A 26,961-nucleotide genomic window follows, 5' to 3' on the forward strand; every position below is an offset into this window, starting at 1 on the left:
GGCAAATATATATATATATATATATATATATATATATGCCCTCAACTGACCAGGGGGCCTGCAAGGCCCACAGCAAATTTACTCTGCTCTCCCCAGTTCTCAAGTCCTACAGACCCTGGGGTATATGCTGACTCTAAATATCTATGTTACCACATCTTGGCAAGAAAGATCTTTATTTTCCTTCCTGCACTTATTTTCCTGGCATAGAAAAAGGAAACAGCCATGCTTTCTGCTGTCCCTTGCCAAAGATGTTACAGTAACGACACTGCCCTAACTCAAGGTACATTCTTACGCAGAGAGTATGTCAGTGTATGGGAACAATGTAGAACAATGGGAAAAGGAGGCATGTTTCTGGCTTCCACCACTTACCAGCTGTGTGTCCTTGGGCAAGTTCCTTAACCTCTCTGAGCCCTGGTTTCCTTATCTGAAAAATAAGAATGATAGTATCCAATTCACAGGCTGTTTCTGGGGGCTTAACTGTGGGATGTCAGTGCGACATTACCTAATGGGCCTCAATAAACAATAGCTCCTACTACTGTCGTTATTTCCTTTCTGTTTCACAGGAAATTTGTGAGAATCCCCGATTTATCATTGGTGGAGCCAACAGAACTGACATCTGTCAAGGAGATCTAGGTAGGCAAGTCCCCTGGGGTCCTATCCAGCCAAACAATCAAGGGCTGATTAAAAGTGTGGTTCCTTTACAGGAAGTAAAAGGACAATAATCTGTTTTTGCTCTGAATGCATTTTTGGGAGGAGGTTTTTATAATACTACTTCCGTACTTGTATCTATGTGCTGGTGATATCTTCATCTACTTTCCGTTCCCCCCACATCTCTCATCAGTTCTTTGCCTCAGGTCACGGGAGCTATGCCTCGTTCCACAGCATCCTCCCTAGAGTCTCAAGGACACTTGCACACCCCACCCCGCAAGATAGAAGCCCTGCTTTAACGGTACCCACCCCCTTAAAAGAGAGCTCTGGAACTGCGCACCAAGCACGTCCCCTGAATCTGCATGGAATCCCTAGGCACGCAGAAAGTGCACTTGTCACTCAATCTCTTGTTTAAATTGCCCCAGCATCGCTCCATAGGAAAGCAGCCTTTCCCCAAAGATAACAGCTGCCACGGGGATGCGGTCCCGTGCTCTGTCTGGGAGGTTAGCTGGCTCTTCCAGCAGACCTTCCTCTCAGGAAGTGTTCTCTTTGGTGTGGACCTCGGGAAAGCTCTGTGAGGCAAAGTTGGAGAGAACACCAATAGACATAGTTTAAAACTTGAGGGGAAAGAGCACCCAAGACCAAATGAAACGAATTTGGCTTATTTGGCCCCAGAAAGAGAGGCCAAGGAGGTTTCCAATATCTGGGTTCCTGCACCCAGGGGCGGGCTGCCTGCGGAGCCCTGGGCAAGCTCATCGTCTGGACCTTCTAACAGAAACTGTTTCAAAGGAGAGGCTTGCTTCTTCTGGGGGGGACAGGGTGGGGAGGAGGGCTGCTGGCAGCTCTGAGTCTCCCCTCTGCAGCCTCAAGGATGCCATCACAGCCACACAGCAAAACAAAAAACAAAGGCCTGGGGCGCCTAGGTGGCTCAGTCTTAAGTGTCGGCCTTCGGCTCAGGGCGTGATCCCAGGGTCCTGGGATCGAGCCCCACATTGGGCTCCCTGCTCCGCTAGGAGCCTGCTTCTTCCTCTCCCACTCCCCCCTGCTTGTGTTCCCTCTCTCACTGGCTGTCTCTCTGTCAAAGAAATAAATAAATAAAATCTTTAAAAAAAAATAAAAAACAACAAAGGCCTCGCAGAACTTAACCCATCCTTAGAGGGCAGCCCTGTGACTGTCAGTGTAGCAGGCATGCACCTTGGGCATTCTCTCTCTCTCTCTCTCTCTCACACACACACACACACACACACACACACACACACAGCAAAATGACTACACACATACTCTGCCGGAAGTTCAGGAATAAGAAAATATCCCCACCTCATTCCATCGTCAGATGCCTGGCTTTCCTTCCAGTACCAATGGGCTTGGCCGATGGCTCTCAGACGCTCAGCCTGCCCCGAGGCGGGAAATGCACTCACGTTGCAAAGATACGGGCAGTGCAGATTTCATACGGGTGTTAGGAAGAATGACCCAGTGTTGACCTACTGCTCTGTCTTCCCTGAGGTCCAAAAAGGAAGTGAGCTTATATTACAGATGGAGAAATTGCCTCCAGCCTTCAGGAAAACCAGTCAGAAGGGAGTAAGTTACCCTGACCGAATTGTCAAGGGACCGCTAGCCAACTGTTCTGGGTCGATACCTCTGGAAGTAGGACAGTGAACACTAAGTAAACTCGTTCGGCAGAGACATAGAAGCGTCAGCTGGGATCGGGTCTTTTTCTTCCCTGGAAGTAACCTGTGCCCTGTACTTGCTTGCAGGGGACTGCTGGTTTCTCGCAGCCATTGCTTGCCTGACCCTGAATGAGCGCCTGCTTTTCCGAGTCATACCCCACGATCAGAGTTTCACCGAAAACTATGCGGGGATCTTCCACTTCCAGGTGAGGTAACTGGAGTGTAGTTAAGAGGGCCAGCTGCTGTCCACCCACCCCCGGTCTCCTGACCTTCACTTCCCAGCAGCTTCAGGAAGATTCCACCCACCCTCCCAGCCTTGGCTGTGGGCAGTGACCCCCTTAAGGCCTCAGGTCTGTGAGGAAGCAGTTGTTTATCTCTGCCCCCTAAGCCCGTCCCCTACCCCCCACCTTCCGCTATGCCCCAGAAAGGCAGGAAGACATCCTGTTTGCTGGCCTGTGGATCTATTTTTGCCTCTCCAGCTGGCTGGCTGCTGTGTTATTACCCGTGGCCCTTCTCAAGTAGGTCCCTAAGATGTTAGCGCTGGGAATTCGTAGGGCCCTTTAGTTCACACAGGAAACACACTGCGTGACTATGGCTCCTTTTCTTGTTGCCCTTTAAGGTGGGTCTATATGGAGTCTTGCACTCACCTTTTCTAGGCCCTGGAAGGACAGTCTGGTCAATCTGGGGACCAGGCTTCTGGTTTTTCCCCTCAATAGTCTTTTGTTTGCAGACTCAATTAAACCAATGGAAATTTTCTAGGTCCAAATTGTCCTGTCAGAGAGCCAAATCCTGGTGCTGGCCCAGAAGCGAAGTGAGTTCCACACGTGGGGATCCAGCAGAGGCTGGGGTTCTATCACTCTGTTCCCAGCCCCGGAAGCTCCTAATGTGCTGGCACTGACCTGAATCATCAGCTGATATACCTGCTGACCTTGCACCTCGGCTCTGAAGGCCTCAGGAAAGGTCTCTGATCAGGTTCAGGTTCACGGTCCTGCTGCCCCCTGAGTGTGGGTAAGGCAGCCAGACCCTCATTTTTGTTTCTTTCCCAGGCCATCAAGCTGCTAGCTTCCCTCTGACATTTAAAGGGTCTTGTGCTCCAAGGGCCATATGTATGAAGACCAGATAGATTTTTTGCCCTCTTTTCAATAAGGGAGAAAATGTCATTAGAAGGAAATTGGCCCTCTTCAGTTAAAACTGATTTGTTCAAGAAAGAACAACATCCAGGGGTGCCCGGGTGGTTCAGTCAGTTAAGCCTCCGACTCGGTTTCGGCTCAGGTCGTGATCTCAGGGTGTGAGATGGAGCCCCGCATCAGGCTCTGTGCTCAGCGTGGAGTCTGCTTGAGATTCTCTCCCTCTCCCTCCAGCTTGTGCTCTATCTCAGATAAATAAATAAAACCTTAAAAAAAAAAAAGAACAACATGCAGAACTGAAATTATTAGACAACATTCCTGTTACGGCCAGAGTATATTCTGGGACACTTCCCTCTTCCCTGTCCACCTTTCTTCTTCAGCAGCAATTTCTACCTTGTTTGTCAGCAAGAAATCTATAAATCAATATGTCACCCACCAGGCCAGGAGTTCTCAAGCCTGGCTGCACATTAGGATCAGCTAAAATACCTCACATAGAATACGCAGAGCCCACTCCAGACCTACGGGCAGGAGAATGAACCTCTCAAGTCCTCAGATATGCACGGAGCCCCTGCCATCCCCGGGACTGGGCTGGACTGTGAGGAAGAGGTCACGTGGTAGGTACCTCACTTTCTGCCCCCAAGGAACTCACAGTCTAGTTAGAGAAAGATACACACACCCCAAACCCAAAAGAGCATGAACGAGCATCAAGGGGCCGAGCGGAGGAAATGGGACTGCTTTGGGGTCAAAGAGACTCTAAGGAATGTGGAGTAGAGATACGTTTCCCAAAGGTGATCTGACGACGTGAGTGTGTCCTTGATGCTTCTGTGCAGTTCTGGCGCTATGGAGACTGGGTGGACGTGGTTATTGATGACTGCCTGCCGACTTACAACGATCAGCTGGTTTTCACTAAATCCAACCACCGCAACGAATTCTGGAGTGCTCTGCTGGAGAAGGCATATGCAAAGTAAGGCAACACTTGAGGGTGGGAGGCAGGGCTACAGGTGGGGGGCTGCAAAATCCAGCTGAAGTCTTGTCACAAGAGGAGGCATTTGTGCGTGCACGTATATGTGAGTGTGTGTGTGTGTGTGTGTGTGTGTGTGTGTGTGTGTTCGACTGTGACCCAAAGTCAGAGACGATCAGGTCCAGGCAGCAATGACTCTAACTAAAAACACTATATTTAAGGGCAGAATGAAAACGTGTAGAGAATCTCTAGATTTAACTTCCCATAGCGAGCAGTTTCATTCTGCCTTCAGAATCAAAGGTTGGTGTTGCAAGTCTTGGACCTGAGCATTACATCTCTGAAGCTCACATCCCAGGGCCTTGCTTGGCTCAACTTCATGATCTTACAGTATATTAATAAAGTCTCATTGTCTCTCAACTTGGAAGCTCCACCCCACCTACTACTAATGGCTCTAATGGAACCCATCCTTAGGGTTTAGGGTATGGTGGAAAGAGAACTATCAGGAAGTGGGAATAGTTGGGTTCCAGTCCTGGTGCTTCTGGGTCCCTGGGGCCTTGGGTAAGCCACTTTGCCTCTGGAGCTCAGTTTCTCCGATGTGAAGAAAGGAAATCATAGCATCTATCCCATTAGCTTATAGGGTTGTTGGGGAATTAGATAAGAAAACATTACAGGACCCGAGAGTAAAGTTCTGGTGACATGGCACTTGGAACCCTGTGACCTCGGATTGGTCTTCGTTCTCTCTCCAAGGCTCCATGGTTCCTATGAGGCTCTGAAAGGTGGGAACACTACAGAGGCCATGGAGGACTTCACAGGAGGGGTGACAGAGTTTTTTGAGATCAAGGATGCTCCCAGAGACATGTACAAGATCATGAAGAAAGCCATCGAGAGAGGCTCCCTCATGGGCTGCTCCATTGACGTAAGTCTGGGGTGTGGGGTGCAGGGCAGGGAGCAGCCGGCTATCGGGTCACATGATGAAGAGCAGTGTAGGGCTTTCCTCGGGGATATTTTGGGTGGATATTTTGTTTTAGGAAGCAGGAACTGGCTCTCAACTTTGAAAATTTCTCCAGGAAGAAGGGTTCCTGGGGATTTTCGCCAAAGAAATAGGGCAAAGATATTCCAAACCCCAGACTTCAGGTAGAAATAGGTCCAGAGGCCTGCATCAGCACCGGCCTCCTGTGGTCAGTACTGCTCAGCCCCAGCATGGCCCAGTTAAGCTGGCCACATACCTGGTTCTGGACCAGAACCTGCCATTCCCCAAGACAGCCTCCCAGTCACTGAGCTTTGCTCTTGTCTCTCCTAGGATGTGGGCTTTGCGTTGTAATCTGGGAGAAGCTTGGCCTGCAGGCACGGTCTCAGTGCCACAGAGTGGTGTGAACAGAGACTGGGGCCAAGGGAAGGAGATGGTAGAATGGCCAGGCCTCCTAAGTTTTAGGAGACACGCCTTCCCTGGAGGCGGCTTAGTGTGTAATAGTCTTGGCTCTTTCCATCGCTGAGGAAAGGGCCCAATTTAAATTCCTGAATTTCCTTCCTTTCCCCATACTCCAAATGGGTCCAAAAGCATGGGAAGATCAGCTAGCATTAAACAACCATAGATGAACATTTTCTTTCTGTATCACTTTTCTCCATCTTGTCTCCATTCACGCTGTTTCTCTCTCCTCTTTTCCTTGTCTGTCCCCTCCCTTCTTTCTGTCTCCTTCCCTTTCTATCACCCTCCCTTGTTTGCTCTGGCTCCTTCTCCTGGACTGTCCCTGGCCCTCACCCATCGGGCCTCAGGATGGCACAAACATGACCTATGGAACCTCTCCTTCTGGACTGAAAATGGGGGAGTTGATTGCACGGATGGTGAGGAATATGGATAACTCGCAATTCAGGGACTCAGACCTCGTCCCCAGAGGCTCAGAGGACAGACCGACCCGGGTGTGTACAGCTCCAATTGTCAGGACTGCCCACCCCTCCGACCTGCATGACCCGGCCTACTGCTGTTAGACTCCCCTCAACAGCCGGGGCCTTATACACTGACCTCTGCATGGGCCTTCCGAGGGTGTGGGTGGGAATAACTTGCCCGATCCAAGGCTCCTGAAGAAGGTGGGAGAGACGGGATTTGGAGGGAATCTCTGTTTTGGATTTGGAGTTGGAGTTCCTTCATACCCTGTGCTCCTGGCAGTTTCTCTGCTAACAAATTAACAAGGAGAAATACAAGAGAGACTTCACTTATTTTTAAAAATACATCTCCTCTTCTAATTCATTCACTTGTTCATTCAACATATATTTATTGAGCTCCTACTAAGTGCCAGACACTCTCCTAGTAAACAAACAAAATAGTTTTTGTTCACTAGAATAGTCTCTTCCCTCACGGAGCTTATATTCTAGTACTTTCAGAAGTAATGCACATTCACTGAGGAATACTGACAGAGCCATACAGAAAATTAACCTACATTCTCTAACACCTAAAGGTAGTAACTCTAAGTATTTAGTATACGTCCATCTAGGATTTTTCTTTGCATATAGCTCATCTAAATGTTTATTTTAAAAATCTTATATTCTATGTACCTCTTTGCAGTTATGCTTTTTTCAGTTAGCTTTATGTTCTTAATGTACCAATATGAATTATATTGTTAATGTGCCTCCTAAAACATTTTTTAGTGGCTGCACAGTATGCCGACATTCAGATAAGTTATCATTTATTAACCCAATACCCTATTATTGGAAAACTGGACTGTTTTCTATGTCTTGTGTTGGCTATTATTTTTAAATGCCATCATGAATATCGTAAGAGATATGTCCTTGTGTGCATTGTGATGACCCTTTGGGACAGACTGGCCAGTGGAGGAATTGCTAGGTGTGCATAGGTAATGCCAAAGGAGTCGTTCCAAGTGGTTTCCCAGGTCCAGACTTGAGGGATGTGTGGATCTCCTGCCCCATCCCTTTCTATTCAGCATGGTCTGGGTTCCATAAGGACTGAGATGTGAAAGAGGCTATGATGCCAAAAAACCCTGGCTCATCCCGGAGCTTGAAAAGGCTCACGAGTTGTACAGCCCAGCATGTCCTCTGAAGCTCTTCTTAAAGCGGTCACATTAACAGGCAACATGAAGTCACAGAGATACGGCCTAGGGTTCACTGGGCGTTAGAGAGCCTACCCCTCTGCCGAGCATCTCCTGGGGCGGCCACTTGGGGGTTTCTGCAAATGGAAGAGCTTCCCCTGCCCCCATAGGCTGAGTCATGTCTGAGCAGGACTCGCCTCTGGCCTCCTCCAAATTCCCTCCCTGGGCTCTGTGACTCTTGATTTCTTGAGTATCATGTTCTCCGTGGGTCTGGAGGAGGTGAGGGGATATACAGAAAGGAGGTTAGGCCTATATGTTTCGTCTAATCTCTTTTCTCACTTCCTTTCTCTTCCGGGAAGAATCACCTCTGGGTGGGCTCAGGGGAAGGGGGAGCCTGGGTCCCAGGCAGCCTCCCTTGGTCCCTGCTCCTCCTTTGAAGACCCCAAGAGATCCAGAAAGGAGGGGCAGGCGTCCTCTCACCTACCTCAGTATTGTCCCGGCCTCACGTGGATCTCCGATGGTCAGAACAGACCTTTTCGGGGCAACCAGCTTGAGGGAAACCAGTCGTCTGGGCTGTGTCTCCTTGCCTCTCCAAAAGGGCCAGCAGTGGTGCTCGCATGGCCGGGAGGCCCCCTTTCAGAGCGTGGACTCGTCCTTGTCCTCGCAGAACCGGGAAGGCTATCTCATGTGCACTTCGTCTCTGAGGCAGCAGAACCTCCGCCATCTGACCCCTGACAGGCTGTCTGGTTTTTGCTCCACAGACCATTGTTCCGGTTCAGTATGAAACCAGAATGGCTTGCGGGCTAGTCAAGGGCCATGCCTACTCAGTCACTGGGCTGGAGGAGGTGAGGCTGGTGGGACGGGCAGGCGTGGGAGCCACTTGGGTCGCCTCCTGAAGTCAGGACTTAGCTTCCTGGGCCCCTTTCACCTCTGCAGACCTGGCCTCCTCTCGGGGGCTCTGCTCAAGGTCTGGGTCCAGAGCCTGTGGCTGGAGGGGGCCCCTGGGACAGGGAGAGACGGATCTTGCCACAAGGTGGTGCTCAGATCATCTTTGCTTTTAGTGCTAAAGATGGCAGTTTCCCCAACTATTTGGGACTTAGTTTCCTGTTTCCAGGGAACAAATAGAAATCGCTTTTTGGTTTTATGAAATTTCTTTCATGGGCTCTCGTGTTTCCTGCTCTCTGGGAGTTGAACGGTTACACTACTTTTCTCCTCCTGGCACATTTGGCTGGAGACAGGAAACTTGTCAGGACCACTGTGCACAGTTGGGCAGTCGGTGCCCCATCCACAGGGATGGGCAGAGACTGGAGGAAGGGCCACATTTTTCTAATTGGTCCACCTATGGGGGTCATTTGTCTGTAGTTCCTCAGCCAGCAGGGGTGGTTTTTTTTTCTAATTCAAACAGAGACACCTCGTGTACTTGAGCAGCCCTACAGTGTACACCCTACCCCTTGTCCCAAAGCTCATAATGGCCGGGAAAATCACTTTCTAATAGACAGTGAACCCCTGACCTCTGCAGACTCAGGCCTATGGTTCAGACATTCCCTCTGCCATTTCACAGAGAGCCTCTGATTAGTCTCCTCGACCAGGACCAGGCAGGACAGCCCCTGCACAGGATTCTCTCCCTGTCCCCATCCTAGCCCTCAGGGCAAGACAGAAAACCCCCTTTCCAGAAAGGCCCAGAGCAAGAGAGCTTTTTCTCTTTGTCCAAGGCTCTGTTCAAGGGTGAGAAAGTGAAGCTGGTGCGGCTGCGGAACCCCTGGGGCCAGGTGGAGTGGAACGGCTCCTGGAGTGATGGGTAGGTGAGGCGGCCCGCAGAGCCCGGGGCCAGGCTGTGTTGGATACCACACCACAAGAGTACTACAAATGCTTCGTCTAAAATTACCCTCAAGACCCATGATCCGCAGAGGGGAAGAGAGGATGTGGGCCCACAGAGAAGCCAGGGAGCTAGGGATCCAAAGACCTCACTGATGGCCATTGGCTGGAAAGGGAAGATTCTAGAAAGCATGGGCTCTAGGTCCAGATAGAAGTGAAGTGTGAATGCAGGGCTCTGATTTCCCTTCCCTGTTTCCTTATCTGTAAAATGGGAACAATGTTACCACTTCTGTGGTGGGCTAGAGAGGGCCTAGCCAGGGCTAAGATTTCCTCTCCCTTGCTGTCCCCATAAAGAGGTCCCCCTGAAAAAGCTTGCCGCTTATCACTGAGAGGGATGAACTGGGTGCAGCGAAAACAACAAACATGGGGAAGTTACATGATGGCTCGTAAACATTTACAAAGCTTTTAGAGTGCCCCCAATCACTGGTTTCCAGCTGCCTCCCTGAGGGGAGGACAGCCCGTTGAGCTCTTTCATTCCCGGGAGGATACAGCAGGACTCGGTAGCTGCGTGCGCTCCTCAGCCCCTGTGCTCCCTCCACCCAGGGCACCATCACTGCTGGTTCATTCAGCTCTACCTTCACTTAGTGTCACTGAGCACCTGCCGGGCAGCGGGCACAGGGCTGGGCACTGAGGACAGTCCCTGAACAGGCAGCCTCCCCGGAGAGACTGGGGTATTCTGCGGACTCTCGTCTTCTCACTGCCTCCTGCAGACATTCACCGCCTTCCTTCCCTCAGCAGTGGGGGGGCGGGGGGGCTAGGTGGCAGGTCCCACACAACTCCTGGGGACTTAGAAATGAACAGGGAGACACAGGTCCTGCCCCTGTAGACGTCACGTTCCAGTGGGAAGGACAGAACAACCACTAATAAGATAAAGGTCCCAAAGAGGGAGCCCCTCACTTAGTTCGGGTGGGATAGGAAGAGTGGAAAGAGGGTGCCCAAGAGAGCAGCATGGCACCTGGGCTCTCCGCTGGTCCAGGTCACCCACAGGGACCCTCGCTGTGTTCTCCAGCCCCATAGTTTGGTGTCCAGCCTTAACCCACATCCTGCCAATGCCTCCATCACAGGGACTGCTAACAAGTGGGGCCCATCTCTGGGTCACTCAAGGAGACCACCCTCCCTGCTCCGGGTCCTCCTTCTGTTCTCCGGAACCTCCATTTCCCCTGGAGCATTCCCTGACCCCAAGCCCTTCCTCAATCCCTTACCTTGCTAAGGACAACCCAGTTTCGCTTTATTCTCCTCAGCCTGCCTGAAACACAAATGTGCTTCATTTCCTCCCTCCTGAGGAGAGTGTGGAAAACCAGCCAGCCTTTAGAAACACGCAGCCAGGCTATTTCCTGGGGTGGCAGGAGAAAGGAAATGTTTGCATGCTTGGTCTTTTTCTTAGAACTCAGACAGTTAGTTATTAGAGGGCAGGCACTAGTCTAAAAGTTTTGCATGCATTATTTCACTCATTGCTCATCGCAGCCCTCTGAGTAGGCAATAATACTCATTCCCCTGTTGCAGTTGGGAAAACACGCTGAGAGGTTAAGTGACATGCCCAAGGTTACATGGCTAGTACTGGTATTATTAAATGGAATCCTGGGGGGTGCCTGGGTGGCTCAGTCGGTTAAGCATCAGACTCTTGATCTCAGCTAAAGTCTTAATCTCAGAGTTGTGAGTTTAAGCCCCATGTTGGGCTCCCTGCTGGACATGAAGCCTACTTAAAAAAAAAAATCTAAAACTAAATGGAATCCAGTTAATCTATTTCCAGAGCTCAATTCTTAACCTTTAAACTGTGAGGAGGGATTAAAAAAAAAACAAAACCAAAAAAAAAAACCTCAGCCAGAGAAGAATCAAGCGTTTACAAACCCATATAAGGTCTTACTCCTGCGGATGGTGGGAAGCCACTATTGGGTTTTACACTGAGGGGATCAGATTTCCATTTTGACGCATCACGCTTGCTGCAATTTGGAGGTGGGCCATTCTTTCAACTTTTTCATATTTCTCTTGATACCTCCTGCCCCAGCCTACATCAGGCCTCCCCTTCTTCTTCCTTTCATAATTTCTGTATTTTCCCTCCAGTTGGAAGGACTGGAGCTTTGTGGACAAAGCCGAGAAGGCCCGTCTGCAGCACCAGGTCACTGAGGATGGAGAGTTCTGGTGAGTCCAGGACTCAGGAGGACCCCAAAGCGTGAAGGATGAGGTGGGGAGCTAAAATCTCAAACCTCAGTCCCCGGAAAGAAGTCAAAGACCCCAGCCCTCAGGAGATCTGGGCCTTGTTCTCCTCCTTCAGTCCAAGGCCCAGCAAGGATGGGGTTCTGAGAGGAGCCAGGTCACAGTGATGACTGAGCCTGTGACCAGGCCAAAATGATGTGGCTCCTACCTTACCTGTGCCCCTCTGTGGTGCACGCGGCTCCAGCCACTTGATCCCTGGTCCTTGCAGAGCTGTCTTCTGAGCCAAGGCAACTCTACTTTGCTCACCCAAGTGCCAGACTCACACTCAGATCATTTCTACTCGGCCCTCGAGTCTCAGCTTAAAGGGAACTTTCTTCAGGATCCCCCTGTTTTGCCCAGGACTGGGATTAATTAGTGAGACTCATCATCCTCGAAATTGCTTGCTTAGTTGTCTGTCCTCTCCTAAACTCTCTTTCTGCTGAGCCCAGCACAGTGCCTGGGTCCAGGGCAGAGGGACATGGTTCCATTGGAGAACTGAAATGCAGCCAAGTTCTCCCATCAAGGACACAGAAGTTTGAGTCATTCCCGGAAGAGATGGTAGTTTGGGATGGAAACATGAGAACAGACAGTGTTTACCCTAAAGAGAGAGACGGGGTCCTCTCTGGGGCTGTGCCCAAGTTCGTCTGAACTGTCTGATCGCGCTGCGCTCGTCCCGGAGTCTTACCTCCCAATCTCCCATATGACTCTCTTCCAACCTCTCAGGATGTCCTATGACGATTTCATCTACCATTTCACAAAGCTGGAGATCTGCAACCTCACGGCTGATGCCCTGGAGTCCGACAAACTGCAGACCTGGACGGTGTCTGTGAATGAGGGCCGCTGGGTGAGAGGCTGCTCTGCCGGAGGCTGCCGCAACTTCCCAGGTGGGAGACGCTCGGGGTGGGGGAGGGTCCGAGCGGAACAAGTTCCAGGTGTATCTTATCTTACGAAACCCTCCCCGCTTCATGAGAAGGAAAGGGCCATGCTGAGGAGTGTGCTGTAGGGAGCTGGTAACAACTTCTAAGCAGGACACCGTGTCGGACCGATACTGCACTCATAACGCTGAGGATGGGACTGAACACAGAGTTAGCAGCGACTGCAGGGGTGCAAGCCAGAGATGATGAAAGCCGGAGCAAGTCCCGGGCAGCGGAGATGGAGGGAAGGGGGCAGGCTCGGGGCCGAAAATTGAGTGAAGTCCCTGAAGAGTGACTTCAAATTTCCCAGTTTGGGGGCCTTGAGGGGATGGTGTCAATGTAGCAACATAAGACACACAGGAGACAAAACTCAGCGTGTTGTTGGTTTTTTGGTGGAGTTGGTTGTGGGCTTGTAGGGAGGGCAGTTTAGCTGGGGACGTGGGAAGTTTGAGGCATCCGTAGAGTATCCAGGGGAAGATGTGTCATAGAGAACTGGATGCACAGAATAGGATGGTCCTTGATTATAGGATTAGAACTCAACATGTATTTGTGGAAGAGAAGATGGAAAGAAGAGAAGGAAGAAGACAGAAGGGAGAGAGAGGAAGGGAAGGAGGGAGGGAGTCAAATGGAGATGGTGGCTGGGATCTACATCACCGTTATGCAGGGACAGTTAAAAAGTGGATCAGACAGCCTAGGGGGGCAGAACAGTGGGGTGGGAGAGAGGCCCAAGACCACGTCCCAGGGACCAACCACATTTCAAGGGCAGGTGAGGAAAGGGAAGCCATCAGCAGAGAACGAGCATCACAGTTCAGAGAGGGAGAGGGAGCCACACAGCCACGCAGTGGGCTCCAGCTGTATGAAGGTGTAGGCTACCCACTGCTCTCCCCACATCCTTGGACAAATGCCTGAATCACTCCTTCTGTATTTATTGAACACCTAGAGGCAGGAGAGAAATAGGTTCTCTCTTAGTCCTCTTCCTGCCCTTTCTCTGAGAGGCAGCTGCGAATGTACATTTCCTTCCTGGGGGGCACAGACACTTTCTGGACCAACCCGCAGTACCGTCTGAAGCTCCTGGAGGAGGACGATGACCCTGACGACTCGGAGGTGATCTGCAGCTTCCTGGTGGCCCTGATGCAGAAGAACCGGCGGAAGGACCGGAAGCTGGGGGCCAACCTCTTCACCATTGGCTTTGCCATCTACGAGGTGTGCAGCTCCTGACCAGCTTCGGCTCCAGAAACACATACGTTCCTCAGAGGGGAGGGTTTGGGGGCTTCCCCAGTACTCCGTGCCCCCCAGAACTGCTGGTATCAGGCCCACTTGTGTCAGAAGCTCTTAGATATTTGTCACAAGGGGAAAAAACCCAGGGTGGGGGAGGTGCAGTGGGGCTGGGGCTAGGGCTGGCCAGGTAGAAGGTGGGCAATCAGGCTTCTGCACTGACTCCACAGTTGCTGGTATTCCCTTCCTGTGCACTTGTCAGCCCTGATCAGATGTGAAACCCACAGAATCTGAGCATCTTCTTTTTCTGTTTCTCCTCAAGGTTCCCAAAGAGGTATAGAAGTGGCAGTGGCCAGCAGTTGTGTGCAGCATTGCCTGGGGGTCCTGTGTCCCTCAGTGGCACGTCGGGAAGCTTCCTGGTGGGGTTTGAGGGCAGGACTATGATAGGGGAGGGTCTTGCCTGTGTCATGTACTCCAGAGAGGGTACCTCAGGGTGACCTCCTGACTGTCACCGTCACCATGTGCCCTTTCTCCCTTCCCACCAGAGACGGTTACACACCTGCTCTCACACATTCAGATTCACATCTCACACGCGCGCACACGCACACACATGCTCATAGTCATACACATTTGCACTCATAATTACACACTCAGACACACATTCTGAGGGTGACTGCCTTCTTTGGGATGGAGGAATCACCTCCTTCAGACCCCAGCCAAGGCCCCTCCTGCCTCCTTGGGGTCCTTCCCCAGCCTGGAGGTGATTTGGAGCTGACCAGCCGCAGTTCCGGTAAGTGGGGGAATGATAGACTTGACCTTCACTTCTGAATCACAACAGGAAAGGAGGAGGAAATGGGGTAGGGAGCTCCAGGGATATTGAGCTACTTGAGGCCTTGGGAGTCGGAGGTATGTAGGTCATGACTGTGACCTGGGTGACCAGGGAGTTGGGAAGAGACCCCTGGAGGGGGGAATGTGATCAGGACAGGCCATCCTTCTCAAGGAGCTCCACCCCTTGGCTCTTCTGTCAGATGCATGGGAACAAGCAGCACCTGCAGAAGGACTTCTTCCTGTACAATGCCTCCAAGGCCAGGAGCAAAACCTACATCAACATGCGAGAGGTGTCCGAGCGCTTCCGCCTGCCTCCCAGCGAGTACGTCATTGTGCCTTCCACCTATGAGCCCCACCAGGAGGGAGAATTCATCCTCCGGGTCTTCTCTGAAAAGAGGAACCTCTCTGAGTGAGTCAGACCCCCCTTCCCCACCTGTCCCCAAAAGCCCATGCAGCCCGTTCCAGAGACTGGAGGCATGAGGTAGCTGGACCAGTCCTGTAGCAGTCCTGGGATATGTGGACCAGGCGGCCCTTCTTCCTCTGCTCCTGACCCACTGGCCACAGCTGCATTCATTTAGTCAGTCTGTCATCCCAAGATATTTACTGAGCACCTACTATGTTCCAGGCACTCATCCTGTAGGCACTGAGGATAGGGCAGTGAATTAAACAAAGAAATCCCTGCTCTGATGGAGCTTAACATTCTAGCAGGAGACAACATGGCATGGGGGAAAACACACACATATATATGTTAGAGGGAGACGAGTGATAAGAAGAAGAAAAGAAAGTAGGCAACAGGGACAGGAGGCATTGGGGGTGATGGAACTTTTAGGTAAGGTGGCCAGGGAAGCCAGCATGGCATTATCCTGCATTTTTGGTCACTGCAGATGAGTTCATAAGCCCAACTCCTCTGAACTCTGCCCCTGAAAGAAACACAAGGTCCGTGGGTAGGTGGCTGAGCCTGACTTTGGGGAGCTCTGGGCAAAGCCAACAAGAACCCATGGCTGCGGGGGATGGTGCCGACATGGGGCTGGTTCCCGTAGTGGGAGATATTAGTTCCTGGGGTTCCTCTGAAGTCAGTCCCGACTTGGCTCTGAGAAGCTGCATGACCTGAGCAAATCCTCTCTCTGCTTCCTGCTTGCTCCTGGTGACACTGAGACCCCCACCCCTCACGTTTGTGTTTCTCACAGGGAAGTTGAAAATACAATCTCCGTGGATCGGCCAGTGGTGAGTGGTCTGGTTCTGATGTGTGAAAAGGTCCAGAGGGTCACCTTCCCTGATCCAGGCAGGGGACAGAAGCGTGGTGGAGGGGAGAGGGGGTATTGGAAGAGGAAGATGGGAGCCTGGGACACTCAAAGCAATTCTTCCACATTCCTGCAATTTCTGTTTGTCATGACTGGAGTAACAGGCCTCATGGTGCTAGGGCCACGTAGTCAGTCCGGGGGCTAGGAAGCACACAAGAGAGTCCTCGAGGGAAGAAGCGGTTTGTACCACTAGAGGGAGGGGTCAAGGCCATAGGCAGGGACAGAAAGGGCAGCAGCAAGCTTGGATTATGAGGGCCAATCTCAGATACAGAAAATACACACCAGCTCTGGAGTCAGTGCCAAACCCTGGGACCTCCACCTACCAGCTGGGTGATTTGGACAAGTTACATAACCCCTCAGTTTTCCTACTCTGTAAAATAGGGATAATAATAAGTGCCTTGCAAGGCTCTTGTGAAGTTGAAATCTGTGAGGTCATGTACTCGAAGTGTCTAGCACAGCGCCGGCTCCCACACGGTGGTTATTAGTCACACGCTTTATCTCTTACGTGACACTTCTCCTGTGCATTACCTCACTTGATCCTTGCAAGGTTTCTGAGATGTAATAAGGTTATTATTATCCCTGGCATTAAAGGAAGGAAGGAGAGGCTCTGTGGGGTTAAATGGCGCCCTCAAGTTCCCAGAGCTCATAGGTGGCAGGACTGGAACTGACATCCAGATTCTCGGAGTCCAGACTCACACTCTTTCCCTGGTCGCCATGCCGAGACCTGTTCCGGGGATGTGAATCCCAGAGTTACAAGCATGGGGTTGGCTTATGTGGTGTCTCCTTGTATTAAGGAGTCTTGTGCCTGCCTTGGGCCTTTGCGCCCTGGTTTGTAAACTAGTCGCTTGTGCTCTGTGTGACTTGGGCCAATGAGAAGACAGCAAATGCCCCACCAAATTGTCTTTTGGGTAGTTACACGCATGGTTCTAGTCCTGACCCTGTCCAAGTGCCTTCTGAATTATCACAGGACACTGGTTTTAGTATTAGGTGCATTTGGTTCTATACTTTTTTATTTTATGTATTTCAAAGATTTTATTTATTTGAGAAAGAGCACACACAAGGGGTGGAGCAGAGGAAGAGGGACAAGCAGACTCCCCACTGAGTATGGGACTCAATGCAGGGCTCGACCCCAGGACCCCAAGATCACAACCTGAACCGAAGTCAGATGCTTAACCCACTGAGCCACCCAGGCATGCCTATACTTATCTTTTAGACATTAGCCATCAGAGTAGTGTATTTATCAGGAATTTCAAACTCAGGAGCCTAGCGGAACTGGCGTGTCACCTGAGTAGGGCAGGCAGCTGTGGGGTTTGGGTGTCCCTACACATGCATACTTGCCTGGAGTTCTCCACTGACTCTTGAGCTTCAGTGTTGGAGGGACAACTGGAGTGGTGGTGACTGCGGCATCTGGAGGGTATAGACAGCAGCTGCTCTCAGCTCCCCAGATTTTTGCCACAGCGGGTCACAGGCTCATGGAGCCTGCCAGGCCTTCTAGTTTTATTTATTTTTTTAAAGCCCAAAAACCTAGATTTCCATGTTAAGTCTCTCCCTATGTTAAATATTTGCAAAAACAACAACAGAAAAAAAAAAAGAAAAGAAAACCCAAACTCTGTAAATCAAACAAAATTCATTTTTAGGCCAGTATGGGTGAGCCACTTCTTCCGGTGTTTTAGTAACTAACTTCAATTAAAAATACAAAACATTAGCCAGAAGATCCCTTTCCTTGGCGGTGTCCAGGATGGGAGTGGACCGTAAGAACAGAGCAGCGTGGGAGCAACCGCCAGTCTCTAGACCCAGAGGATTTTCCCCTCCCTTCACCCTCCAGGCCTCTTTTGGCTCTATGTAGCCCAGATTCCTGAACCCCAGAAACTCACCCCAAGCTGAGGACCAAGTCACAGGGAAGCCAGAAGCCACTGGGTTTTCTGGAAACTTGACTTTCACTTATTCTGCATTTATTGTTTCCTTTCCTTATGCAGAAAAAGAAAAAAACCAAGGTGGGTGTAACAGGGTGAGTGGGTAGACAGCAGAATGTGTTTGTGCATGTGTGTGTGTGATGGCATGTGTACCCGACTCGCCTCTTCCCTTGCTGCCCCCGCTGCCACCCTGCCTTCCTGGGCCCCCAGTGCAGCTCTGGGTGTGGACCCATGTGAGCTAACACCGGCCAAGGGAAGGCTACATGCCAGGCACTCTTCCAGGTGCTTGGCATGGATAAACTCAATCCTCACAAGGGCCCTGTGAGATTGGTACTGTTATTATCCCCATTTTCAGAGGAAGAACAGGTACAGACAGATGAACTGACTTGTCCAAGGCCTCAGAGCCAGTAAATGGCAGAGCTGGCACCGGGAGCCAGGCAGTCTAGCCCCCGAGTCTGCTCAGCACCACCATGCCCACCTCTCCGATGAGGGAGGCAGAGGATGGCCAACCAGTGAAAATGGGCCTCTTACAAAACCAGAAAGAACACCCCTTCTTTCTCAGAAGTGGGTTTGGCTCTGCGAAGCAAGGCTTGATTCTTGGGGGGAATGGCAACTGGTTATTTCTCAGGGTACAGTGAGATACGCGTGTGAGGGTTTCCATGGAGACGAGACGGTCTTGAGATGCCAGCCACCTGTTCTGTAGACAGGACTGCTCCTTCTCCCTCCTTTCTCTTCCCTGCCTGCTCCCCACTCCTCCTTTTTTCTTAGCCTGCTGGGGTTAGGTTGGAAGAGGATGCTCAGAGAGTCTGAGTCTCTGCTGAGGCTCTTGTTCCAAATCCCCTTCTAGACAAGTGACCTCTCATTCCAAACGCAGGCTCCTCTAAGCCATGGGACCCAACAGACTCTGCATGCTGAGTCCAGATAGCAGTGGGGAAGAGGGAAGAGATCCTCACCCTCATAGCCCCAGAGGAGCTCATCAACTTGACTGGTTTAACGGGGAATGAGAGCTACCTGGACAGCTTCCCCTCTTGGGATCTTGGGAGGTTGTGGTGACCTACGGATTCACCAGGGCCTCTCTAAGATCTCCTCCTAAGTGTCCTGGTTATAACCACTCTGCTGTAAGAACACCGTAGCTAAGGTGACCGTGTGTGCTTAGAGCACCTCAGGGGCCTCAGAACCAAGCTTTCATCGGGGACCAGGGGCACTGTTCCCTTCGTGTGGTTTTAGAATTCAAGATTACAGTTGTTGAGCGATTCAAACTCCCTCCTACATCCTTGCTCCATTTACCCCACAACCTTCCCATGGTCTCCAGGGCCTACCATGATGGCTAACCCTTTCTGAATTTTGGGTTGAGCACTCAGAGTGCCGTCCAGAAATGACTGCCTTTGGGCATCCTCAAGCCCATGGGGTAGTAGCCGTAGGCTATCAGACAAGGTTTGGTGTTAGTGTTTATGGTGGTTCCTGGAAAGATCCAAGATAGAGGTCCTCTGAGTACTGATGCTGTGCAGACCAGAGCTGACGGTGAGCAAGCATCTACCACATATTAGGCACTGTGCTAGGGGTAAAACAGACATCGCTTTCAGTTACAACACTGTCTACAAGGTAGGTGCTATTATTCTTCCCCTTCTATAGATATTTTACAGATATTCAGAGAAGTGAAGAGACTTGCCCACGGACATACAACTAATGAGTGGGGAAACTGGAAGCCATATCTATCTGCTCCAATCCCATGTTTCTTGCCCTCATCAGTCTGGTTCAGGCCCCCTACCCTCCAAAGCCTGTGTTATCCAGACCCACACTTGGGCCCGGAGATGTGTATCTTGGCAGGGGTGACCCCTGGCCACGCCATGTCCGTAGGCACATATTCCCCCTCCAGCTGAGACCCACGCTTGCTCTAGGATCCCCACAAGCACCAGTTGCTTGAGCACGACCCTTTGCTTGAAATGCAGGGCAAGCCAGGACCTTTGGGGCCTGCTAGAAACCAAAGTTCGGGAAGCTTATTTCCACAGGTCTGCTCATTTGTGCTGTTCTAGATGGATAGCGTGGAAAGGCAGACAGGGATTCAGAACCCAGCCAAGTTGCTCTTCTGCGCTGAGGGACTCTGACTGCCCCATCGCTTTCTGCGCTGCAGCCGCAAGCCCTGACGGCCTCGCCTTCTTCTGGCTCTCGCTGTGGGGTGTACGGCTCCAGCTAGGATCGGCGCAGCACGGCAGCTGCTCTCCGCTCCTTCTGTGTCCTCTTCACTTGCGTCGGCATGCCTTGAAAATATGCCTTATATTTGTGTAGCATATTAGATGTTTTTGCAGTACAATTTGATATTCAGTATCTCATGCCCCCCACCCAAGAGCCCCATGGGAAAGGTCAAGCAGGTTTTGTCATCCACATTAATGGATGAGTAGCCTGAGGCCACAGACGGTATTTCTTGTATGTGAGGGCAGGGCTGGACTTGCAGCTCAGCGCTCTGACCTCTCCCCCACTGACCATGCCACTAATCCAAGTCCTTTTTTCCATCGGTCCTCGGCAGTGTCCTAGAGGTTCCTTGCAGGTGCCTCCCCAGCTGCCATGGGTGGCACAGGTGTGCGGGGGGAAAAAAGCTCTACCCTCTTCATCGAGCAGAGAAGCCTGTTTTTAATGACTTCATATACAATGGGCTTCTGGGGAAATTTAGTTTGAGCGGTGCTTCCATTTGGAAAAAAAAAGCCTACAAAATACTTGAAAATCATTGCACTAGATCACACTGCTTGTAACACTCTTAGCATTTCCACGTGTACTGATGACCTTGTTTAACCCTCAGAGCCCCACCATCAGGAGATAAGGAACTGAGGTCCGGAGAGACTTGGCATCTCTCCCCAAGTCACAGACAGCTTGTTAGTGGCAGGGATGGAGCGTGGACTGAGGTTCAAGAGCTGCCAACTCTGCTCTTCTCCTCTTCCCTGGACAAAGCTGCTCCTGGAGGGAGGCTGCGTCCATGTGCCCGCTCAGCCTGTAATCCCTGCTCTCTTCCTGCCCCTTCCCCACGTCCCTCTTCTCTCCAGCCCATCATCTTCGTTTCGGACAGAGCAAACAGCAACAAGGAACTGGGTGTGGACCAGGAATCAGAGGAGGGCAAAGACAAAACGAGCCCTGATAAGCAAGAGAAATCCCCACAGGTTTTTGAGCATGTGGCATGAATGGGGTGGCCAGCACATAACTGGGGTCCTCTGGATTGGAGGGGCTGTAGGGTGGGGTGTCCCTGTAACATCTGGAGGTTTGGATGTATCCCACTGATCTTTTCGCTCAAGTTCTAAAATTTGGGGTGCTGCTTCGGTGAATGTCTTGGGGGTTGGCAGCCACGCCAAGCCAGTCCTGGGCCAGGGAAGGACAGGCTGAGCCTGCCCGCTGGAGACCCCAGCCTGGACAGTGAGGGAAACGGGAGGCAAAGCCTGAGATGCAACCAGCTTGAGAGAGCCCAAGACAGAGCAGCTCCTGTTTCCTGGTATCCTCAAGCCCTTGACAATGAGAGGATAGAGGATAGTAGCAGAAAAGAGGATGGCATCAGAAATGGAGGCCCACAGAGCCCAGGGAAGGGTATTCTATTGCGGTGGGGAGAGGAGGGCATATAAAACTTAGTGGAGGTGAGGCTAAGGGACCAAATCCCACAGACAAAGCCAGGGCCACCTCCTCTATGCTGCAGTGTCCGTGCAGCGGAGTGGGGGTCCTCTGAGGACTTTTACTTGATGACACAGGTGGCTGGAGGTATCAGAATGGTCTGGTCCCCTCTGTCCTTCTGGGACTCATCTGGTTGAGAAGGTCGAGTTGAAAACAGTGGCGAAGGCTCTAGCTGGTGGGGGTGGGGAGAGAAGGCCAAGGGGGCTGTCCACATGTCTGCATGGCTGATGTAACTCCTCTGGCTAAGATGTCTGGAATGAAGGGTCACTGGGGTCTAGAGGAGTCTCACTCCAGCTCACTAGGCTCAACTAAGAAAGAAAAGCCTTTGTCCTGTACCCAGCTCCTGCTGCCGCCTAGGGCTTTTTAGGCACTCGGGCTCCTTCGGCCCTGAAGGAACTTTCCTATGGGTCTGCCCATCTCCTTGATCACTGTGAACCCGTTTTCCTTCGTGCTTCCACAGCCGCTGCCTGGCAACACTGACCAAGAGAGCGAGGAGCAGATGCAATTCCGGAACATTTTTAGGCAGATAGCAGGCGATGTGAGTACCGCCAACCCTGACTCCTCTCCTGGATTAACTGCTCAAATGACTGGTTACTTCATTATTGTTTAGTAGTGGTCATTCGGCTTTTGGTAGAAGCAGGGGCTATGTATGTGTAGCACAGAAATCCACCAGTCAGGTCCGAGACCATCATCCACTTGGGTGGCTTAGAGGCCTTTTTGCCCTGAGCTGCCCACTGCAGTCTGGACGTGGAGGGTGCCGTGTCTTCCGTGGAAAAGCCCTGGCTTCCCATGACAGCAGAGCAATGACAGATCTTACAAACATGGACAGCTGGGACTTGTTTTGCAAACCCTCTGCTCCGTCAGAGCTGACCTCTAGAACTGTTACTCTCTACTCCCTTCCTCCTCAGGATATGGAGGTCTGTGCAGATGAGCTCAAGAATATCCTTAACACGGTTGTGAACAAACGTGAGTGGCCCCAAACTGTATGTGGAGGACGGGCAGGCAGGAGTGGGTGTCCAGTTATCTGAAAGAAGCTCCTCACTCTTCTCCCTACCTCCCAGATAAGGACCTGAAGACACAAGGGTTCACGCTGGAGTCCTGCCGTAGCATGATTGCTCTCATGGATGTATCCTTCCCGCCATCCTTGCCCACCACGCTTCTCTCTCATCAGCCCCTGTGCAGCCCACGGGGGCCAAGGCAACAAGGGGTGCCCAGTCAGAAAGAGAGGCCCAAATCTGTGCCTAAGGGAGGACCTGAGGTCCCCAGCTACTGGTCTGAAGGGGGCTGTTGGAGGAGGCACAGTTGGGCAGGATATTGGGCTATAACCAGCCCCTAACCTCTGCCCTCACCTCAGGCCCAAGCCAAAATGGTCCTTAGGAGACATTCCCTGGGTTTTAGAGCAGACACGAACTCAGATTGCAGAGGCATGGAAGGGAGGGTTAAATACCAGGACAGGGCGGTTGAAGGCTACCTGGGGCAGAGCCTTCCTGTGGGATGACCTTCCTTGTAGTCGCCCAGAACCCCCTCCCCCCCGGTCCAGGGGGATCTCGCTATGCATGCCCTGTAGCCCTGACCTCCTTCCTCCAGACAGACGGCTCTGGGAGGCTGAACTTGCAAGAGTTCCATCACCTCTGGAAGAAGATTAAAGCCTGGCAGGTGAGAAGAGAAGGAAGCATGGGAGTGAAGGAGGGGGCTAATTCAAGGGTTTACTGTGTGACCCCTGTCTGCAAATTTTCTATTGCCAGAGAATTTTCAAACACTATGACACAGACCAATCTGGTACCATCAACAGCTACGAGATGCGAAATGCAGTCAATGACGCAGGTGCTGGGGAAGACAGTGGGTGGCGGGCACCCGGACGAGGGCTGGTGGAGGCTGAGATCGGAGGGTGGGGGGCAAACGAAGGAGTGTTTCTGGGTGACACAGGATGGCTGAGAGGCAGAGAAAAGAACACAATACAGGCTACTCAGACTACTTCCTGCTCCCCCATGCTGCCCTCCACAGGATTCCACCTCAACAGCCAGCTCTACGACATCATTACCATGCGCTATGCAGACAAGCACATGAACATCGACTTCGACAGCTTCATCTGCTGCTTCGTCAGGCTGGAGGGCATGTTCAGTAAGTGGGGGGCCACCCTTCCGCGCTCTGAGGCCTGACCGTGTTCCCGTTGACTCTATCCAAGCTGAACAAAGGTAAAGGCCCGCTGTAAGCTCAGAATGGGCTGGTAAAGAAAGGGTGATGGTTGATACTCTGCCTGGCACATTTTTGTGCTGAAGGACAGCACTTCGCCCACGGTCCTCTGAAGAAAAGTTACAACAGTGGAGAGGAGGCGAGCCTGTAACTGGCCTCTGGCCTGTGTGTTCTTCCCCCACAGGAGCTTTTAATGCATTTGACAAGGATGGAGATGGTATCATCAAACTCAATGTTCTAGAGGTAAAGCCTAATAGAAGCACTATTTCACCCTGTCCCTTAAAATTCCGGGTGGAGGAGTCAATGAGGCCGACTCGAGGCACTGTGTGCTTCTCACTTCCAAATGCTGGAGGAGGGATGGGCTAGGAAAGGAACAGAAAGGCAAGCTCATAGGGAATGTGTACTGGGGGAAGGCTCCAAAGGGGACTCAGATCCTAAAAAGGCTTTTCTGCTGGAAAACACATCTTTCTAGTAGAGATCGGGGAAGCAGGCCCTAGACCACTGCTTCTTAGAAAATCTTCCCAGGGTCTGGCATGCTGGGGCTGTCCCTTTCCCCTTACCCTATCAGACCCTTAGGGTTCGCCTCTCTTTGCTGGGTTGCATTCTGATCTTGGGACTTCCTCTTTCAGTGGCTGCAGCTCACCATGTATGCCTGAACCAAGCTGGCCTCATCCAAGGCCATACAGATCACTCAGGATTTCCATTTCATCCAATATAGCTAGAGCCACTTACCTCAAAGGACACAGTAGCTGCGCTGCCCTGCCCCCCAGCACACCTCCAGGCGCCTCAGTGGTCTTCTTCCTCCTCTACTTCACTCCCCACTCGGCCTCAGGGCATCTGTCCATCTGTCACGCCCACATTGACCCTTCAGTTAAGGAATGAAAAAGAACAATTTTGTCCCTTTGCCACATGGAGCTAAGTGTCTGTCTGCCTCAGCAAGTTGTAGCCCAGCTGAGAGGTTTGCTCAGAATCTGAGTGGCCTCGGCTCTGAAGTAAATGCTCTCCTTAGCTTGCCCTAGGCTGCTCACAGAAGATTTGCCAATGGCACTCTGCACTTCCCGTGCTAGAGTCCCCCATCGCCTTCGTGTTCTGCCACCCATGGGACAGTAACCAAACTAGCACTTGGTTCTGTCTCATTGTTTCAGGATGGGCCTGCTCCGGGATAAACTAGCTCAGTGGAAGAGGGCTGGATACTTTGGGCTGTCTGACTCATAAGTTTGGCTGCATTCTGAAAAAGAGTTGATCTAAATAAAGGCATGTGTACGGCTGGTTCAGTTGTGTTTTGTCTTCTCACATTCAGAATATCAGCCAGAGCAGGGCTGAGTAGCTTCCAATGTTACACTTAACTGTCATGCAGAGAGCCCAAGTTTCAGAAGACAATGGAAAACACGTCTTCACACACAAAACCTGGACCCCATGGTAATCTTGCCTATTGGTATTTCTTGAACATAGGAATCACTCTGATACTTTTCAAGATCAATGAGAAAAGGAAAGGGAAGAGCTGTTGGTGTATAGAATATCAAGAATAAATTATTGCCCTGTCACTGGAGGGGCCAGTTACCTGAGTGTAATGGAAGAGAGATGCAGATGTAGTTTTTGGTTTTGCTGAGTGTCCAGTATACAACACTGTGATTCGACACCTTGTATACACTATGAAGTAATCACCCAAAAGTCTGCTTACTATCCATCACCCTACCATCGATGCCCTTTCATGCCTATCACCACCCACCTGTCCCCCAAACCCCTTCCCCTCTTGTAACCAGTGATGTTTCCTGTATCTGAGTTTTTTAAGATTCCACTTATGAGCAAAACCACACAGTATTTGTCTTTCTTCTTCTGAATTACTTTACTTTGCTTAAGACCCTCAAGGTCCACCTATGTGGTTGCCTAATAGCAAGATTTCATTATTTTTTTATGGCTCAGTAGTATGCCATATATATACACCATAGCTTCTTTATTCACGCATCCACTGATGGGACATTTGGGTTGTTTCCATATTTTGGTTATTGTAAATAATGCTGCAGTGAACGTAGGGGTCTATGTATTTTTTCAAATTAGTGTTTTGGTATTCTTCAAATAAATACTCTGCAGTTCAATAGCTGGATCACATGGTCTATTAAGTTTTTGAGCAATCTCCATGCCGTTCTCCATAGTGGCTGCACCAACTTATAACCCACCAAGTGTCCGAGGGTTCCCTTTCCTCTACATCCTCACCAACACTTATTTTTTTTTTATAATAGCCATTCTGACAGATGTGAAATGATAATTCATTGTGGTTTTCATTTACATTTCCCTAATAATTAATGATGTTGAATGTCTTTTCATGTGCCTATTGGCCATCTGAATGTCTTCTTTGGAGAAATATTTCTCTCCATTTTTTGTTTTTTGTTGTTGTTGTTGTGTGAGTTTTTCATATATTTTAGATATGAACCCGTTATCAGATGTGTAATTTCCAATTGTGTTCTCACATTTAGTAGGTTACCTTTTCATTTTGATGATGGTTTCCTTTGTTGTGCAGAAACCTTTTAGCTTATCAAGTCCCACTTGTTTATTTGTGCTTTTGTTTCTGTTGCCTTTGGAGTCTGATCACAAAAACAATGCTGTGACTGATGTCATGGAGCTTTACCAACCATGTTTTCTTCTAGGAACTGTATGGTTTCAGGTCTCACATTCAAGCCTTTAATCCATTTTGAGTTAATTTTTGTGTATGGTATAAGATAATGGTCTAGTTTCATTCTTTTGCATGTGGCTGGTCAGTTTTCCCAACACCATGTATTTAAAAGAGTGTCCTTTCTCATTGTATGTTCTCGGTTTCTTCGTCAGAAAATAACTGTCCATATATGTTTGGGTACATTTCCAGGCTCTCAGTTCTGTTCCATAGATCTGTGTGTGTTTTTGTGCCAGTACCGTACTGTTTTGATTCCTATAGCTTTGTAGAATAGCTTTAAAACAGCAACCAGCTTGGCTCTTCTTGGTTAAGATTGCTTTGGGTTTTGGGGCTCTCTTGTGCTTCCATAAAAATTTTAGGATTGTTTGTTCTGTTTCTGTTAAATATGTCATTGGGGTTTTGACAGGGATTGCACTGAAATCTGTAGATCGCTTTGGGTAGTATGGGCATTTTAATGATATTAATTCTTCCAATCCATGAGCACTGAATATCTTTCCATTTGTGTCTTCTTTAATTTCTCTTTCATTTAATGTTTTGCAGTGTATGGGTCTTTCACCTCCTTGGTTAAATTTATTCCTAAGCACTTTATTCTTTATGATACAATTGTAAACGGGACTGTCTTCTGGACTATCAGTCATTAGCAATGGAACATATTTTGTATATTGATTTTTTATCCTGCAACTTTACTGAATTATTTTTATTCTAAGTTGTTTTTTTATTTGTTTGTTTGGTGGGGCCTTTAGGTTTTCTGTATATGTCCATCCGCAAA

General features: G+C 50.4%; 1 protein-coding gene and 1 long non-coding RNA gene across 10 annotated transcripts in view; one reads left to right on the forward strand and one right to left on the reverse strand.

The window, feature by feature from the left end:
- Positions 1-2,226, reverse strand: part of LOC121100202 — a 35,160-nt gene extending 32,934 nt beyond the window's left edge. Inside the window, exons 1-2 of the long non-coding RNA XR_005831934.1 lie at positions 1,966-2,226; positions 370-424 (exon numbers count right to left, since the gene is read on the reverse strand). This is a non-coding gene — a long non-coding RNA (uncharacterized LOC121100202). The remainder of the gene's footprint in view (positions 1-369; positions 425-1,965) is intronic.
- Positions 1-24,792, forward strand: part of CAPN3 (calpain 3) — a 49,933-nt gene extending 25,141 nt beyond the window's left edge. The window contains exons 2-24 of one of the 9 annotated variants that reach the window (XM_008702196.2): positions 564-633; positions 2,403-2,521; positions 4,273-4,406; positions 5,151-5,319; positions 6,177-6,320; positions 8,206-8,289; positions 9,157-9,242; positions 11,381-11,458; positions 12,236-12,396; positions 13,460-13,629; positions 13,964-13,975; positions 14,670-14,878; positions 15,657-15,693; positions 17,747-17,764; positions 20,719-20,832; positions 21,792-21,869; positions 22,240-22,297; positions 22,393-22,457; positions 22,919-22,987; positions 23,077-23,155; positions 23,336-23,452; positions 23,709-23,767; positions 24,154-24,792. In XM_008702196.2, the coding sequence (XP_008700418.1) occupies positions 564-633; positions 2,403-2,521; positions 4,273-4,406; positions 5,151-5,319; positions 6,177-6,320; positions 8,206-8,289; positions 9,157-9,242; positions 11,381-11,458; positions 12,236-12,396; positions 13,460-13,629; positions 13,964-13,975; positions 14,670-14,878; positions 15,657-15,693; positions 17,747-17,764; positions 20,719-20,832; positions 21,792-21,869; positions 22,240-22,297; positions 22,393-22,457; positions 22,919-22,987; positions 23,077-23,155; positions 23,336-23,452; positions 23,709-23,767; positions 24,154-24,180 (2,157 nt within the window). In that variant the 3' untranslated portion in view covers positions 24,181-24,792. Of the gene's footprint in view, positions 1-563; positions 634-2,201; positions 2,227-2,402; positions 2,522-4,272; positions 4,407-5,150; positions 5,320-6,176; positions 6,321-8,205; positions 8,290-9,156; positions 9,243-11,380; positions 11,459-12,235; positions 12,397-13,459; positions 13,630-13,963; positions 13,976-14,669; positions 14,879-15,656; positions 15,694-17,746; positions 17,765-20,718; positions 20,833-21,791; positions 21,870-22,239; positions 22,298-22,392; positions 22,458-22,918; positions 22,988-23,076; positions 23,156-23,335; positions 23,453-23,708; positions 23,768-24,153 lie in introns of those variants that run through there. The other 8 variants (XM_040620502.1, XM_008702197.2, XM_008702198.2 and 5 more) reach the window with 8 other exon arrangements.
- Positions 24,793-26,961: the final 2,169 nt, after the last annotated feature.

Source organism: Ursus maritimus, unplaced genomic scaffold (assembly GCF_017311325.1).
Source record: "Ursus maritimus isolate PB19 unplaced genomic scaffold, ASM1731132v1 scaffold_35, whole genome shotgun sequence".
NCBI classification, from domain to species: Eukaryota; Metazoa; Chordata; class Mammalia; order Carnivora; family Ursidae; genus Ursus; species Ursus maritimus.